The 17,585-nt window shown below is 39.6% G+C and overlaps 1 protein-coding gene across 1 annotated transcript in view; it reads right to left on the bottom strand.

The window, feature by feature from the left end:
• plxna4 (plexin A4) overlaps nt 1–17,585 on the bottom strand; it is a 241,034-nt gene that overhangs the window by 35,204 nt on the left and 188,245 nt on the right. Inside the window, 10 exon segments of the mRNA XM_040035324.1 lie at nt 3,833–3,975; nt 4,682–4,916; nt 5,444–5,590; nt 6,022–6,255; nt 8,234–8,327; nt 8,646–8,813; nt 9,606–9,742; nt 10,755–10,872; nt 12,890–13,041; nt 16,207–16,394. Coding sequence (XP_039891258.1) covers nt 3,833–3,975; nt 4,682–4,916; nt 5,444–5,590; nt 6,022–6,255; nt 8,234–8,327; nt 8,646–8,813; nt 9,606–9,742; nt 10,755–10,872; nt 12,890–13,041; nt 16,207–16,394 — 1,616 coding nt within the window.

Here is a 17,585-nt window from a genome sequence, read left to right on the forward strand (position 1 = left end):
CTGAATGGAAGCATGGAAGAAAAAAGTTATGCATCAGGATAAACAGGTTTTCTTTGATCATGACCATGCTACAGACGTGATTCAGAATGGGATGGAAAACACCGGAATTAAGAAAGCTTGATATGACAGAGGAATTCAGGGAATAGCAATACTTATTAAAAACTCTGTGAGACTTTGAGAGAGTTACTCATCAAGGTTGCTGTCTATCGCCTCTTCTCTTTCGTTTATATACTGAACCCTTGGCACAGCCCATATGACAAAGTGAGCATATGAGAGGAATAAATATTAAAGGGAAAGACCATGTCATCAGCTTTTTTGCAGATGATGTCATACTATATCTTGTGGGGCGATCGTGGCTCAAGAGTTGGGCGTTCGTCTTGTAATCGGAAGGTTGCCGGTTCCAGCCCCGGCTCCGACAGTCTCGGTCGTTGTGTCCTTGGGCAAGACACTTCACCCGTTGACTACTGGTGCTGGTCAGAGGGCCCGGTGGCGCCAGTGTCCGGCAGCCTCGCCTCTGTCAGTGCGCCCCAGGGCGGCTGTGGCTACACTGTAGCTTGCCATCACCAGTGTGTGAATGTGTGTGTGAATGGGTGGATGATTGTGTATAGTGTAAAGTGCTTTGGGGTCCTTAGGACCAAGTAAAGCACTATACAAATACAGACCATTTACCATATATCCACAAAATTCAAACCAAACTATCATTCTTTTGTTTAATGTAATTAAACAAAAGAATGTTTAATTCGGTGTACTAGAAATACTAGAAAAATACTAGAAATAGGAAATTTCTAGTATCTAACATGGTCTGTCAGCATTCAGGGTACAAAATTAATGTGGTTAAAAAAGCCATGCTTGCGACAACATCATCTAAATATATAAAAAAATATATATATGAAAGAACATGAACTTTGTAATAGGCAATATTCTGGGCTATCAAGTATCGCAGGGGTGGGGGAACTCCAGGCCTCAAGGGCTGGTGTCCTGCAAGTTTTAGATATCACTTTTGGTCAACACACCTGAATCAAATGATTAGTTAATTTCCAGACCTCTGGAGAACTTCAAGACATGTTGAGGAGATACTTTAGCCATTTAAATCAAGGACACATCTAAAACCTGCAGGACACTGGCCCTGGAGGCCTGGAGTTCCAAACCCCTGAAGTATTGCATAATTTTAAAACTATGTATCTTGGGAACATTATTAAATGCATTGCGTGCAATGACCTGTACTTGACAAAAAACTTTATTGAGTGCCGCAAAGAAAGCTTTAACAAGAAAATATTCTAAATAGGTTTCGCAATGTTTAGATTGAAAGAATTTTTTTTGATAAGTGGAAAACACACAAGGCCTTATAATGTCCATACATTATAAGGCACCAAGGAAAAGGTATGAAAAACATTTATAGGCTATGCGTTTTCGTACTTAAATGTATATGTATGCATGTATATGCAGGACATTTGCAACTGGCACCCACATTTTCTTTCTCTTTTCAGTTTAGTTTTTCCTCTGTTCCCTGGAATTTAGTTGATGTCAATATCAAAATTGTGAACAAGACTTTCAGTAAAAAAAAAAAACAAGTGTCAAAATATTTATTCATTTAGAACACTTTTTTTGCAATTGCACATACTATGAGTGTTTATGTTAATCAGAAGCACAGAGACTTGTAATAACAAAAACTATAAATTAAAAATTAAACTATAAATTAATAAATACACTATTTCCCTACATAAAAGTGCAGTTTAAAAGTAATATGTTCATCCCATTGAATAAAAGATGGAAAAAGGGAGAGGAAAAAAATAAGGGAAAAGGATGAATCTGGGGAAATGAGAAGTTTAACATTTTACACTCTTTGTTGCACTTCATCTGAAGATTGAGAATAAAGGCAAGTAAACACTGAGCCTCTTTAGGGAATGTTTATTATTTTGATGCTGCTGTATAAGCTGAAAGGGAGTGCAATGATGTGAATTTCCCTTGTCTGAGCCCAGATCATCCCTGCACCGTTTAAACAAGTAACTTGCTACACATTCCTCTCTTCTCCATTTTTTTTCCACAAAAATAGCACCTAAGGAGATTATGTCTTTTTATCTGTCAAGAGCACTCGCGGTAAGACGGCATCTCTTTGCACCCAATGCAGCTGTCAACCAGCATATGTTCTGTCTTTCCACCTTTCATGGAAGTAGCTGTAATCTGCTGGGAATTATTGTTATATTGCAAGCCTAATTTCACAGTGCTTGCCAAGATGTGTAGTGTGTCGGTGTATGCATGTGTTGAGCGTGAGATCGTTTTCTTTGTGTACAGGCTGCATACTGCATGACATGGAAGGAACACCGCGTGTGCTATACCTGTATGTGCTGGCTTTTGATTGACTAATTTTTCTACTTACATTTCTAGCATTAAAGGAGCACCTGGCATGTCTTCAAATATTTTAATACTGACAAAACTGCTTAAGTAAACCTAGACCAGCTTTCCAGCACCTGTGCTACTTCCGTCCACAGTAGACAGTCAAAAACTTGATACTGAGATATCTGATACATCAATAACAATTAAGTAGTCATCAGCAGCCCGAGACGAGCTTGCTGCTTTTTTCATTAGGCTCCTTTTCCACATTATGCTCCTTATACAGTTCAATATTTATGCCAATTAAAATATAATTAATATTGCTTATTACTGGGAAATTCTCATCAAGGATAGAGAGGCTAACCCTGAGGGCAGTGAAATAGGGGTCCATCATTCTCTTAATGGAACAAGACGACCTAGTCAATTACGGCTGTCTATCAATGTCACCAACTAAGGATAAATGACTTGATTTTTTTTTTCTTTTGCTTTTCTGCCTGTGATTGACTTTTAATTTGCTTTAAGGTGGGGAGAGAAAACGGCACAGCTTCTGGTATCACTAAGAATTATTAATGAGACCACACTCCTGAATTGAGGGCTGCCTTGTTTGTTTTTGAAAAAGCGTGTCGTTGTCGGCCGTCAAAGGGGTTTTGTTTACCAGACAGCGACACAAACAACATCGGCGTCTATTTCACCCACTGTGCCCTACCACATTGTTAATTTGCTTGCTCATTTTGCTCTAATTTCAAATAAGGCTAATTGTTCTGCATCTGTTATTTGACGGATAAACAGTTACACACGTACAGTTACACACTTGATTGATGAGAAAATAGGTACAAGTTCTTATATTTACAGCTGTCTTCTTTCACGAATGTATTGAAAACCACAGCTTTCTATTTAATTGAAGTGCTCTAAATATTTGACCTGGGCATGCTAGTGGAAAACTTCACTTTACGGCCTCCATTTCTGATTTGTGTTGCACTTCTCACAGAGTCACTCCTGCTTAGTGAGTAGTTTGCAAGGGTTTACAGACAAGTTCCAAACAAACTATGGGAGACCATGGCAATCTGCTAGTGACCAAAGCAATCTCAATCTTGTTTTTGGAACAACACTCAACCTCCTACGACAACTCGCTAACAAGTAAAAGGGAACACCTTTTTTACCTAGTGCGTGATTGGTCTTTAGGTCTGAATGACTGGTGCTTAGTAATCAACTTCACAGCGACTGCCAGGAACAATTCACAACTGGTTGAGGAGTATTAATTTTTCTTTAGCGACAAGTACTTGCATGGTGGTCACCAACCGGCCTGGATGACTCGGGGCCTTATATAGAGCCTGTGTGTCAACAATTTATCACAAACAGAGAATCCTAATAGAAAGTCAATTTGAAAGAGTAGCAATGTTTTCATAGACTAAAAGTGCCTATTTATTTTATTTAAAAAAAAGAAAGAAAGAAAGAATAAATAGTTGCATTTTCCTTTGTAATAAAAATTGGTGAATCATACCTCCAGATCTCTCAGGACAGGATGCTCCTCAATGCCTGGGAAGAGGACTCTCATGGTATAGGTCCTGTAGTCCAAGAAGGGGATACCTGCACCATCTAGATCACTGGTCAATTCATGGATGTCTGTCTGCAGCTCTGCAAATGCTAATAAACCAAACAGAAAATTGTTTATTAGTATATATACATATAAGTCTTACATAACTCTTAGCTAGGCTATAATCTATTATTATATAGATTTTACCATATAAAATAATATCTAAAATAGTATCTAACATGGTCTGTCAGCAAAACATGTTATTTCTTAGATGTTTTGCCTCTACCCTGCCTTCAGTTTATCTATCTTTATCTTCCTGTTTATCTGCATGAGCTTACCTTTTGTTTCTCAGTTGCTTCCTGTATAATTTTGAAGGGCATTTCCTTGCGGCTCACTACATTTTTAACTTTTTGATTTTGTTTTATTTCTGTCCTCATTATTACCTGATGAAAGGTACCTCTTTCCTATTTTGTTTTTAAATTCCTCTAGCACAAAGACAGCAATCTAAAAGTTAAAGTGGATAAATATTGGAGGTACCATAGAAAACTAGGTACTATTTAAAAGAAAAGAAAAAAAAAACTTTACAACCTACCTAATCACAAACAAGTTCTTGTCACAATGATGATGTGGTAAATAGACTTGTTCCTATATAATGCTTTCTCATAACCTATTGATTAAATAGGAAATTTCTAGTATTGCTAACAAAGATTTAATTAAACCGTGTAAACAGATTTAATGAACCAAAATTCCTTAGATGTTCTTGGAAACAAATGTGTAAAATGAATATGCTGATCTGCACTAGCATGAACCTCTTACCCTCTTTGCACTCTAGAGCCACACGTGACTCCAGGTTGTCCATCTGCATCTGCAGCCTTTTCAAGGTGAGGTCACTCTCACGAGACTTGCGTTTATAGGCAATGAGCACTGCCACGATGACAAGGATGAGCAGGGCACCGGCTGCAGCAATGCCAATGATTGCAGTGCTGCTGAGGGGGCTGTCGGACGTGATGTGGACCGAACCTGGTGAATTCTCGATGCCGCCCACACGTGCCTTATGACAGTAACAGACAAAAAGGGAGATTATAGCTATTACATTGATGTGGTTAAGTCAACGTCCAAGCTCAGACACACAGACAGACATATTGATTTGTGTACACACTTCTGTTTGTTTGGGCATCAACTAATTCTTTCACAGTGTTGTGTCCATTTTTTTCTATGATGCTGGGTTCAGGTGGTAAGATCAGGAAATGCCTTGTTCAAAGTGGTCTCTCTTAAAACCACAAATGGAATCTTCATTGAGTTTTCTGGGGCTCTAATGCTTCTTATTGAAGGCTTATTTGTTTGTCTTTTGTCTGCTTGTGGGCACTAACCGCACAGCTGATTGGATTAGAGCCATAATCTGAATGGGAGTGGACAAGTGGAAGGATAGAAAGCAACACAAGGAATGTCTGTTGGTCTGTCTGTCAAACTCTCAATCGATTTTTAGGTCTGTCAGCCTTCTCCAACACTGCCTGCCTCTCCGTCGTTTGTCTGTCTTGCTCTACGTCTTGACGTTGCGACATGTGCTGTGTCACTCACCAGGATCTTATGTCGACCAATCAGGTTAGGGGACTCGCAGAGGAGCTGGTTCTCTGACACTGTTAAAATGCAGGGCTTCTCTCCAATCAGAACTGTGTAGTTCAGCTTTCCATTTCCGCTATTGGTCGCTGGAAGGAAATTCCGCCCCTTCAAAAGAATAATGATTGATGTTATTGCTGTCAGTGTCAAAGTGGAAGGGTTAGAGAAATAAGAGTCAAATGATATATGTTTATCTATATATTCGCATTGCAAAGCTGGGCAAAGATATGTCATGTGCAATGCTCTACAATTTATTTTACTTGGGTATGCAAATGATCAGTTTAAGCTGAGCTTTCTATACCTATAATATTTAACCTAAGACATGGTACTGATCTCGAGTTAGTTTTCACAGACTAACCCAAGATACAGATATCATTTCTAAGCTGTGTACTATATGAATTTTAAGATATACACAATCATTACTGGCAAAATATCTTAATTTTAAGGTCTTTACATTCAGACAAAAGGCAATAAAAGATAATAAAATATTATAACAATGAAAATCTGAGTGTATATGCAGGTGAGTGATATCTTCCTACTTTCAGTATAATGGGCGATCCAGGTTTAAGCTCCAGGACTCCGGATGGACTAATCGGTTCAAATTCCGGATTGGGGAAGTAGATGAAGTTGGTGTTATTGAGCGTGATCTGCAAGTCATCCAATTTAAAGCCGAACTCTTCAGGTCTTTCAGGTACTTCTTGGTGTCTGGCTAGGCTGATGGGCAGCTCTGGAGCCTGGCACACCATAGTCGTAGGACCTAGTATGTCGCAGAACTAATTCACAAAGAAAAGCACATAAGTGAATTTATCTTCTGCAAATTACTGCATTTATACAAAAATATAGATTATTTATTAACAAATTTCTCGTGGTTGGATCGCAGCATGCATCATACCCAAACTACCTGAGTGTGTTCCCAGTTAGCTCACTCACTTTATTGGCAGTGCTAATGTGCCAACCCATACAGTCAAAAGTTATTAGTGTCAGCCTTTTATGTCACACTTGTGCATTTCACTAAACCCACTGGAGACACAATAGAAACTGGAAGCTCCTCCATTTCCAAGTGCAAAGAAGAACCTGTTGTATTTTCCTCAAAGGAAGCCACTAAATGAGGTGCAGTTAGAAAGCTTGTGCAGTCTCACCACAATCACGCTTTGATGTGTGAAGATTCAGGAGTGATAACTAAGTCTTACCATCCCTTCTTTACCCTCCACAAAGAACCCTCCCCAGCCTCTCATCACTTCTTTATTCCATCCTGTTATTCCTCTCTGTGATCTTTTCTTCTCTCTTTGACAAATTCTTATTCCCTCAGTCATCTTTCTCGATCCCGCTTTTTTGCTCAATTACAGCGCCTCACATCTTTTTGTGTCCCACTCCTGTTTTTTCCCCTCATTCTTGTCTTTCCTGAGGTTTCTCATTTGACATGTGATGTTATTTAAATTGCTCATTTGGTGTCAAAACCAGTTTTAAAAACAAAGACAGACTGACGCGCAATTGTCAAACGACGCACACCTTTCAACATCCCCTTAACGTTTTCATTCCTCTCCGTCTGTCAGGGCACAGGTCGCCTCCGCAGACGTTTCTGTTTCATTCTCAGACATTTCACATTTTCACACTAACCTCTGCCATGCAGTCATTCAAACTATTGCCTGTCACCCTAATTGGCTCCTTGAATATCAAATTGACAAATCCTGCAAGGACATCTTTGACAAGGATCATGCACTGGTACAAGAAGGTAATAGAGGAAAAGAAAGAAAGAAAGAAAAAGTAACAAAAACTCTTTTTGTGGACAAATGCTTTGGATGTCCATTTTTAACTCCTTTTCATTTAGATCTGAGCTGTGTCAGATTGAGACTATATCGTGACACACTGAGACACTTGAGATACAATGCCTAAAAGAGGCACATCTGAGCACAGATGTTAAACGTGGTGTCAGGCTATGCTTAAATGGACCAAGAAAGATAGCATTACCACCTTCTGTTACTTCCTTTTATTTCAAAGAGATCGCAGAGCCCCAAGCATGGCATTACCTATCCTCGCCTGGGTAAAGGGGCTAATCACTGTGGTTTCTAATTCAATATCAAAGTTCCTATTTGTTACACAGTGGCGATGAATTACATTATTCCCTATTCAGTTGCAACCTGTTGATTTTGCACTGCAGTGCCACTGAATTTTCTTCCCAGCCCTACAAATAAAGAATTTAGTAATGCTCTGGACTAAATGGAACTTTATGGCTGACTATATAGCTCGCCGTGTTCATTTAAATTAGCCACTTTCTTTTGTTCCTGGGCCACATTAGTAAAAGTAAAATAAAATTGCATGGAAATAGGTCAACAAGTATTGATTTTTTTGTGGTTTTGCCTCTGTGTACCAACACAGCGGATATTTAAATCAAACAATCCAGAATTGACTAAAGTACAGACTTTCACATTTGAATCAAGGGCTGTAACAACACTTTACCACTAACTCTTTAGGAATTACATGTGCACCTATTTTTAGACTACAAAGGAAGTGGACAACGTGGTGTGGGCTGTCATTTCATTATTCCATGACAAATTAAGCAGATTTCAAGAGATCAAAGACATAGCAACAAAATTATAGACCTAACTGTGAACAATGGAATGCATTGCAACACAAAAATGTATACCTGAAGATGCTCCACTCAGGCTCTATCTTGGTTAATTGTGTTTTTAATAACACAATTAACCACGGGGTGATTGTTTGATCACCCACGCTGCATCTACATTCACTTACATTGAGTGTCTCATGGCCATTGTATTTGGCTCTGATGAGTGGTGTCTGAATGATGTCCAGATTAGTTCCTGTCACCGTGATCGGAGTATATCCACTGAAAGAGAAAAAGAGGGGAAAAAGAAAAGACGGTTTAAAAAAAAAAAAAAAAAAAAAAAGACAGCTGAGATTGCTTTGACAAATGGTGATTTGAATTATTTATTCATTGCTTAGTTTACGCACCCAATGCAAAATTTGTACGCTGTAAATTTTGTATTATGTTGCAGTAGACGATTAAACCTTTTCATTTCCTCCTGACAAGGATCTGACAATAACCTGTGCTGCTGAGATATTTCCATCCACAGGACGCATAATATTCTGTTGATATCTCTCTGCAGTGAGTAACGAGTCAAAGTAAACAGACAAAAATGTATACCTGAAGATGCTCCACTCAGGCTCTATCTTGGTGATGGTGGGATCTTCCACATATTCAAACTGGAGGTCTTTCTGAAGGTGGGCCCTATCTATGCTCACAGACACAGACACATTTCCAATGCCATGTAGGGAAGCATGGGTTCGACAAGTAAGCCATAGGCCACCCCTCCTAAAACAATGACAGGATGAAACATTAGTTACATGTACTGATATGTTAGTGGTACACTTCAACAGGACAAAAGGAGGAATCAGTACAGTGGTATTTAAATGTAAAGAAACCCAAAAGCCGTCTCTCTAGTCAATATCCTTTTTTAAGCAGACTACTAAATTATTCCAACACTAAAAACGATGTAATAGTTTAGACATTTGAACGGTTGGTTAAATAGACATTGATCCATAATGTATTGACTGAACTGAGAACTGAGCATTTATCAATGTCAAATGGTACATTGCAACGATGCTGTATTTGCCCAATCATTTATGGTGCAATATTTATCATCACTGAGTAGAAATTTGAATCTCAAAATTGGAAAACCTCTAGTCAGCGCTATTTCTGCTCTCAAGGTATTTAATATATTTCTGCAGCTGTGTAGATGGTTAAACGTAGACCTTCAGCCTGCTACTGTGACAGGGTTGAGCACAAAGGCAATTTGAAGTACTTTAGCATTAATTTTCATTTGTCTTTATGCAGTTGTTTTAATTGAATTTAACATTTGTGCGGGGTCCAGCTGCAAAACTTTCTCTTTTTCAGCAATGGGTGTACTCAAACCCTTGATTAATCATAATGTAGTAAAGTTCCTCCTTGGGCATCGTGATATTTCATTTTATGTGTAAAAGTAAGATATTGTTGTGATGTCAGAAAGGTTTTGTACCTGTAGTGTGAAAGAGTAGCTTTACCTGACCGTTTAATTGACTGTTAAAGTGTGACTGACGGGGTCAGCGCTGGCTTGTTCCAACTAACCTCTGATAAGTGCACGGCTGGTCCTTGAACATGACTGACACATTGCTCCCAGCATCAAAGTGGCTGCCAGTAATGTTGACGACAGTTCCCCCAGAGACTGGCCCACGGCTTGGCGTAAGACTGATAATCCTTGGAATCTGGTAAAAAAAAATTAAAAATTAAAAAAATTAAATAATAAATGTTATTGTAACAGCCTGTTGGTAAGAAAGTCACTTATAGCTGATTCATAAGCAGTTTGACAAACAAAGAAATACATTCCCCTGAAAATGACCAGGTAAAAAAATACATACAAGAAAGTCCCGCTCAAAATAGAAAGAAAGTAGGGATAGTTCAAGACTTTTCCACAGTGCTGTACTTTAACCTGCACCCACTGATTCCACTTAACGTGTTCTCTGATGAAAAACCTTTGTAAATTAAAGTAACAGTAGCAGCAGATGCAGTTCAGGGGAAGTGGGGCATAAAGTAAATCCTCCTCCAGTCCATTTCGTGTTCTTATAATCTCATCCTTAGCCTGCTGTGTAGTGCGACATCTAGACCTAACATCCTATAATCCTGTGCAGGGAGCCCATTGAGAAATAAACCCAGCCAGCACCCATTAATGGATAGCAGTAAAAATGATAACACAGCATAAAATACGTACATAACATTAACAACTGCTAATTTATTTCAGAAAGCGAAAGTGTGAGAATAATTATACGCAGAGTGAATGTTAAAAAAGGTGTAATGTGTGTTTTCATGTGTTAATGTTCAATTTTTATTTGTTATTCACTTCGTTTTTGTTTTTTTTTTATCAACGTTCATGTTTTTTCTTCATTTTCTTCTCATTAGTAACTGTCAGTCATGTCTCACGACTGATACATGCATGACAGAAAAGCTGAGAAGCAGACTCTCAGTGAGAACCACACCATGTTGGAACACAGCCAAAAAAGCAACATGTACATACATGTTCTCACCTACTTAACACAGTAGGTGAGAAGACTGATCAGCTACAAGCAAGGTGCTAACATGCCGAGGGTGACACATGCAGTATAGTTGCCTTTCTGCTAATAGAAGCACACGTTTCAATTTTTAACCATCAAATTGCTAGTTTTTTAAAGTCTGCAAAACTCCACATACAATTACACAAAAACAACAGAAGTTAACACTCACCACAAAGTAGTAGTACTTGGAGGATTTTGCCATAAATTCAGATGTGCACTGCCCGACACAGACCTGCACGTTCCCAGTATACTGGCTCATCTCAGCTCTACCCATCTCGCACACAATCCTGGAAACAAACATTGGCACAATTGTAGAATATGTAACAAAACAACAAAACAAAGCATGTGTAATTGCGCAGTTACTTGTACTATACCAGTTGGCCTCGCTGGGAAATGCAAAGCAGGTTATTTAATAGATTTATAGCTAGACCTGTCTTAAAGCTTGATAAAATAATGCATTATTTGCCAACAGCTTCACCTCCCCCGCGCTGCCAACTTGTAGGAGAGAAAGCAAAAAGTCTCCATCCTTTTACATATGACCTCAAATGCAGCTACCTCTTCTGCTGGGTCAGCATTTGCTTAGGATGTGCTGGCACACAACTTTCTTTCTCAGCAGAAGAAGCACGGGGTCTGTTGATAAGCCAACTTTAAACTAGTTTTAATAATTTTACAGACCGCACCTGAAAGGAGCCAAAGCGTTGGATTAAACTCGTATGTCAACTAAATGTAACCTCCCGAATAAAAAAAAAAGAGATTATTGGAGTTGTGTGTGCTACTGAGGGAGGAACTGTGCTCTGTCACCCACAGCATTGCCTCTACTGTATAAGTGCACTGCTCTGACTTTAAAATAGTTTACATTCATATACATTCTGCTAGTCAGAAGATTATGCCAACTTTGAGATCATATCTCTTATGCAACCACCAAGACCACGCTACATTGAATTGTTAAGGATCTGTCAAGTTGCTAACACACTGAACTAAGTGCTGTTTGTGTGCTTAGGGAAGTGTTTTGCCCTTCTGGACATGAAGTGTTCAGTTGTGGTCAAAGGAGCAAAGGTCTGTGACTGTGCTCACACAGAATCTATATAATATGCTTCAATATTTAGTACGTAGTATCAACAGGCTGCTGCTGTAGGTTGGGCTTGAAAATGCAGAGCAGGATTTTTCCATTTGAATTAACATTCGATACATTCAAGCCTTTGCCAAGGGAGTTCACACAGTGCTGAATGAGAACATCTGTGCCACATCAGTCTCTCTGTATTCTGCAACATGACAGAGTTTTAAATACAATGTCTCTAGCGGCATTCCTGTAGTAGTGGTAAAGACAGTGCAATTAAATCCCACTCAGGAAAATGAATTAATGCCTCTCCACTAAGTTCTAACTTTGTTCTGCAAGTTCTTAATTCAATCTGCTGGAAAAAACATATCATCCTGATGTCTTTTATGCCAGTATGTCCAGCACGCATTTTGTCACTGATAAGAGTCAAATGTACAAAGGCTGTTTTTAGACTATTCCATAATGTCGAGGTTTACGCACTCACCTAATAAATAAAGGGTTTCCCGTTCGAGCCTGGGAATAGACACAAATCCCTGGGAGGATTGTGCCAGGAAGGGCATCTGGTATAAATATCTGTGCCAAATCAAATATGTGCATCCAGCCACGGTGCCATCCCCTTGTAAATAAGGGAGCAGCTGAAAGAAGCTTGGTTGTAGGCTACAAATGCCTTAGCTAACAACAGTAGCTAAAGCATTGCGTGACATTTTCATAAACTGAGTGTCAGTTTAATTGAAATTGAATTAAATTGAACTTTTCAGACCTATCTTGAGTATTGTGGGGTCCCTCCAGTGGATACGGTTTTCATAGTGTGAAGAGCTGTAACCTATCTCTGTGTTACTTCAACCTCTATTGATTGGTGTGCCAGAACTGAGACAAACGATCACACTCAATGGAATAGTCTATGGAAATTAGGGGGAACCTTTTGTATTAGAACCTCAAGAACATTGGATACATTTTTGATCTATTTCATTCATTCAGAGAAGGATTACAGCCTAAAATAGGGAAGCTAGCAATGGTGAGGACAAACATGGACACCATTAGAGGGGTTTTTCCTCATCGTAAGCAACTGCCATTAGTGTTTGTGTGATTACACTCATTACCACAAGGTCAAAGGTTTGGCATTGCAGCTCTGAATGAATGTTTTTAAGTTGATAATGACCATTTGGTGATATGTTATTTAATGCTTAGTCATGTCACCTTTTTTAATTGCTCATTATGTGATTTACTGTGATCAACATGTGACTTACTGTTCAGCAGGGATGTAGCCCTCACGTATTGGAGTGCAATCCACTTCAGCCACCTTCACATTACCCTGAATCTCCCTAAAGTCCAGTCCCAGGTTCTCACCATGGATAGTCACAAGTGTGCCACCTTCCCTGGGGCCTCGCAGAGGGGTGATCTGTTGGAAATGATGATTATGAACATTATTTAGTTTAGTTTTTTTTACTCAACACAATTATTTTCCTGACAACGTAAAAATAGAAAGTGGTGGAAAGCTAATTCTCCAAGGTCATGTGCATGATAACAGCAATGAGACAATATATATAATTTAGTTAGTTTTGTTAAGTAGTAAGATAATCCATAATTCATAGATAGTTTAATGAATTAACATAATAAATCTCTCACATGTTTCCATTAGCTTTCCATTAACTGGACAAACCTGTCCATTCTTTATCCAAATCTGTGTAATTAGGTTTAGAGGTCATTATTTTAAATCAAAACTGTATTTGAGGCTTATCTCAAATGAACAAATAGGCATGTGAAACAATGTGAAATCTGAATGGACCAGAATATGGCACAAAAATATTCATGTTATAAATTTGTGGTTGTACAATAAAATAATATCACAAGGGTGTTTCAAATGGTAATCGACTGTTAGTAGGACTCTTTAGTTTATGGCTGGTTTTCACAAGGTCCTTGGGGATAAGCGCTCAAGTTCACACATTAGGTAGCAGTCTGTAGCTTGGGGAACGGGACCGATGCAGTGATTGGTCAAGGGTCAAGACTCGGGGTCAACAACTGTCATTTCTCTATCTGGTGTACACTGAAATCTACTGTGAAGTATTTCATAAGATTAACTTATATCTTGGCATCGGGTGACATCTTTGCAGTAATCACAATGTCCTTTGATTTATCAGTAACATCTCTCATTGTTGATGATGTGGTTCCAACATCCATCAACACTTTACTCACACAATTACTTTTTGGCCAGTCAGTGTACGTGTGAGTACACATCATCAGGCCCGTCCAGATGGATGGATGTGAGAGATGGACACAGAATAGTCTGTGTCTATCTGTCTCTGCCAAATAAAAGTCCTCTAGGCTTCATGCTGCAGGCAGGAGCCCAGCTTTAATGGTGACTGTCATTTCTCTGCGGAGTGTAAAAGTTGGCAGCGTGAACCCCTGCGGTGTTCACAGGTAGAGTGCTGTGTGAGTGTGTTTGCCTTTATCTCATAGCTTAAAGCGGTCGGATCCTATAGCGTGACTTTCCGTATGTCACTACCGCAAGCACGTCAAAAGCATTTAATTTGACTATTTGAGTACTGAACTCACCAGTCAAATAACTCAGGCAAACTCAAGCCAGGTCATGCACAACACAAGTCCTGCGACTGTCATATGGGAGATATCGTTATCGTATGCTTCGGCGTCGCTGATTAATAAGGTTCCCTGCTGATATCTTAATGAAAAAACAGAGCCTTCTGGGAACAGGGCTACAATACATGCAATTAAAAAGATTGCACACAATGCCTCGTGGCTCTCAATTTATTAACAAATATGGAGCGGGAGAAGGACTTTGAGGGAAGCTGAGAAGGAAGAAGCAAAAGAAACCAAGAGAGAGAGAAGGGAGAGCGAAGAGGAGAGACGCAATGAGGCGTTGATTAGATTTGTGACTTTGACAAGATAATTGACGGTTGGGTAGAGGCAAACACTTAATCACTTCTCCCTCTCTCTCTCTCTCTCCTTTTCACTTTTCATCTTTCTATGTGAGTCTCACCCTCTCATTGTTGATGGGAGATGTCATTATAATGAAGCGTATTAGAATGCATTAGGGCCTGGGTTGTCTTGGGAAAGTCCTCACTCCTCACCCACTGACAGTTTTTATGGGGGACGTGAGAAGGCTGCAATATGTCCCCGCTGCAGCCTCGGGGATGTAAGGAGAAATACAGGCCCATCTCCAAGAATAAATCCACTGCTCCGGGAGAAGACAAACATTAGAGAAGTGGAATGACAGAGTGCAAATGACTGATCCAGACTCTTTAAATAAGTGTAAGGGGGGGGGGGGACAAAATGTTACCATCATGACATCACTCTTCTTAAGAGTTGATTTTGAACGAATAAAAATAATGACAGTACTCTGGGTTATCTGTGAGGGTCGAGTAATTACAGTAAGCCCCTTTATTCTTCTTCTTATGACTCCCCCATGTTTGTTTCCCTCTATCTGTCTCGCTCCTTTATTTAGAAGCAATTCGGGGGAAATTAGACAATTCTGTCGTAACCCATCAGGTTAACATCTCATGAGCGAGCAGCCAGATTCCTTGTGATCAGGCAGTTACTTGAATGCCGCTACATCCAGGATGATAGAGGGTCAGATTCCATTTCCGCACCCCTCTTCCCACTCTCTGTCCGCATCAATCTCCAGGACAACAAAAGGGATTCCACTCTTTGTCGTTTTTATCTGTTCTATGTTTCATCCACAGTCAGTCATCATCTGCCCTCAACTCTCCTCCCAGGAAAAGGATGCAGAGTGGACCTTTATATCCATCACTGGAAAAGTGGACCCGGGTAAAAGGGGGGACTCTTTTCAGTCATTCAGCCTCATGTGACTCTTTTCTGGCTCAGCCTAGCCATCCATCACTGCCTCTCCCCCTTCCCCCAAATCCACCCTCCTCTTCCTTCATCTGGCAGCTTTCCATCCATCTTTCCTTTATGTCCTATTATCCTTCATCTTGCTGACCCTTATCACTGCTGCTTTCACCCTTTTTATGTGTCTTGCACAGGTCAAGTCTATTTACCCCACATGGCGCTGGGTTAAGCAGGGATTCACCTGAACATCTGTGCAGCTGATTGATAACTAACAAGAGTGAGGATGATTTGTCTCTCTAGATCTGTATATGTGTTTGTACATTGACATTTCGAGTTAACGTTGGCAAAAAATAACTACTGTCCTCCTACGGTTTGAAGAAAAGACATCTAAAATGCTAAATTACACGACTGCTGTAATTGTAGTTCTCGTATGCCATTATCATTGAAACTTTTTTTTTTTCCTGTGATGTGTTGCTGCACTACAAAAAGGTGTAAAACATATCCTTCTTCACAAATGGTGTCAGACTGAATAGCTGATAATGACTCACAGCCTCTGCCATTATGTTGAGATGATCGACTGCCACACTGTCACTGAGGTGATGAGTATGACTATGTTCCCACGAGCGCACTATAATTAAGGTGTGTATGTATGGCCTTTCAGGCAAAAAGTTTTTACAATAATAGCTGGATTGATTGGTCCGTATATGTGCTAACGTGTAAACTGTGTGAACACATGTGGACGCTGATGCATACGTCTCACCTTGGTGATCCGTGGGTGGGTGCACTTGCTGTTGATGCCGTTGTGCTCTAGCCACGTGTTCTCATTGGCGCAGTGTTGCTTGAGGGTGCAGCGGTTCTCTCCTTTGCACCAGACGCACCCAAATAAAGGGTCCGCTTTCAGACACAGACCACAGCTTCCACGTTGGGCGTCGCATTTGTATAGATGGACTGCGCAGGCGGGAGGAGATAAGACAAAGATAGACGGGAGAAAGAAGGGAGAAAAGTGAACAAGCTTTTTTTACAAATGATGACTCCAAATGCAGCTAAATTTATTCTGGGCAAAAATCAAATAAAGTAACAAAAGACTTCAAAACACAAAAGAAACTGTTTTATAGTTTGCCCAAATCACTCAACATCTACATAAAGCTGTTTGAACAATGCAAAAAAATAATAAATAAACTGAATATTATGATAGACATTTGTTGACATCTTTGTCTCATTATCGCTCCATCATCATCTCTACACACTCCCTAGGCATCCCACCCTGCCTCTGAGTTTCCTACACTACTGCCTCCTGCCACTCCTCACCCACTGCACATTTAACATATCATCTCCATGGCAACAGAGCAACCATTTTCTTTTTAATTACCATTAATTTTGTATGTGATCTGCCCATCAAAAAATAACTAAATTTTTTAAAAAGCCCTATAGGCCTCTTCCTCCACAAGCAAACAAAGGAAGGAAGAGAGTAGTGGAGGAGTCTCTAGTTCAAGCATCTCTAACTTCTGTTGCTTTGATTCTGCAGTTATGCTTAAGGATATGTTTTGTAGAGCACATTTGACTCAGACACTCATGCACACAACCAGAAACACACACAAACACTCTACAAACTTTGCCTTACAGCACAGTGTCATTTTGGCATATAATACACATTTTAACAACATGCTTCTTATGCCTGACTCCACTGCCTTTGGTTAAAATAAGCTGTTTCCCTGTCAGAGTAGTATAACCCCCAGCATGCTGCTGTTTTTCTACCCCAGCATGAATCACTTAAAGTGGTGGATTGTCAGTGGCCAAACTGAATCAAGCTCAGCAGCTGAATCCTGAATTCTTAAAAACCCAGTGCTGATATACCATGAAAGGATGAAAGGTTGGACATAAAAAAAAACTAAGAAAGGTTGAAATAATAATAATAATAGAGAAATGTAATGTACTCCCATGTTCTCTACATATAGAGAAAGAAATAATAAATGTAATTTCTTTACTAGGGCTTAGTAGTTAGTGTTATATCAGACAGGCCCTAAAAGCAAGTTCAGTTACAGTCATAGTAAAACAGCTGAGCTCAGTGCTTCACACCAGCTGATGGCTTCACCTGATACCAATTTAAACATCTAGTTGGTGATTTTTAAGCTGCTTTAA

The sequence above is a fragment of the Simochromis diagramma genome, unplaced genomic scaffold (assembly GCF_900408965.1).
Source record: "Simochromis diagramma unplaced genomic scaffold, fSimDia1.1 OVJJ01000816.1, whole genome shotgun sequence".
In the NCBI taxonomy this organism is placed as follows: Eukaryota; Metazoa; Chordata; class Actinopteri; order Cichliformes; family Cichlidae; genus Simochromis; species Simochromis diagramma.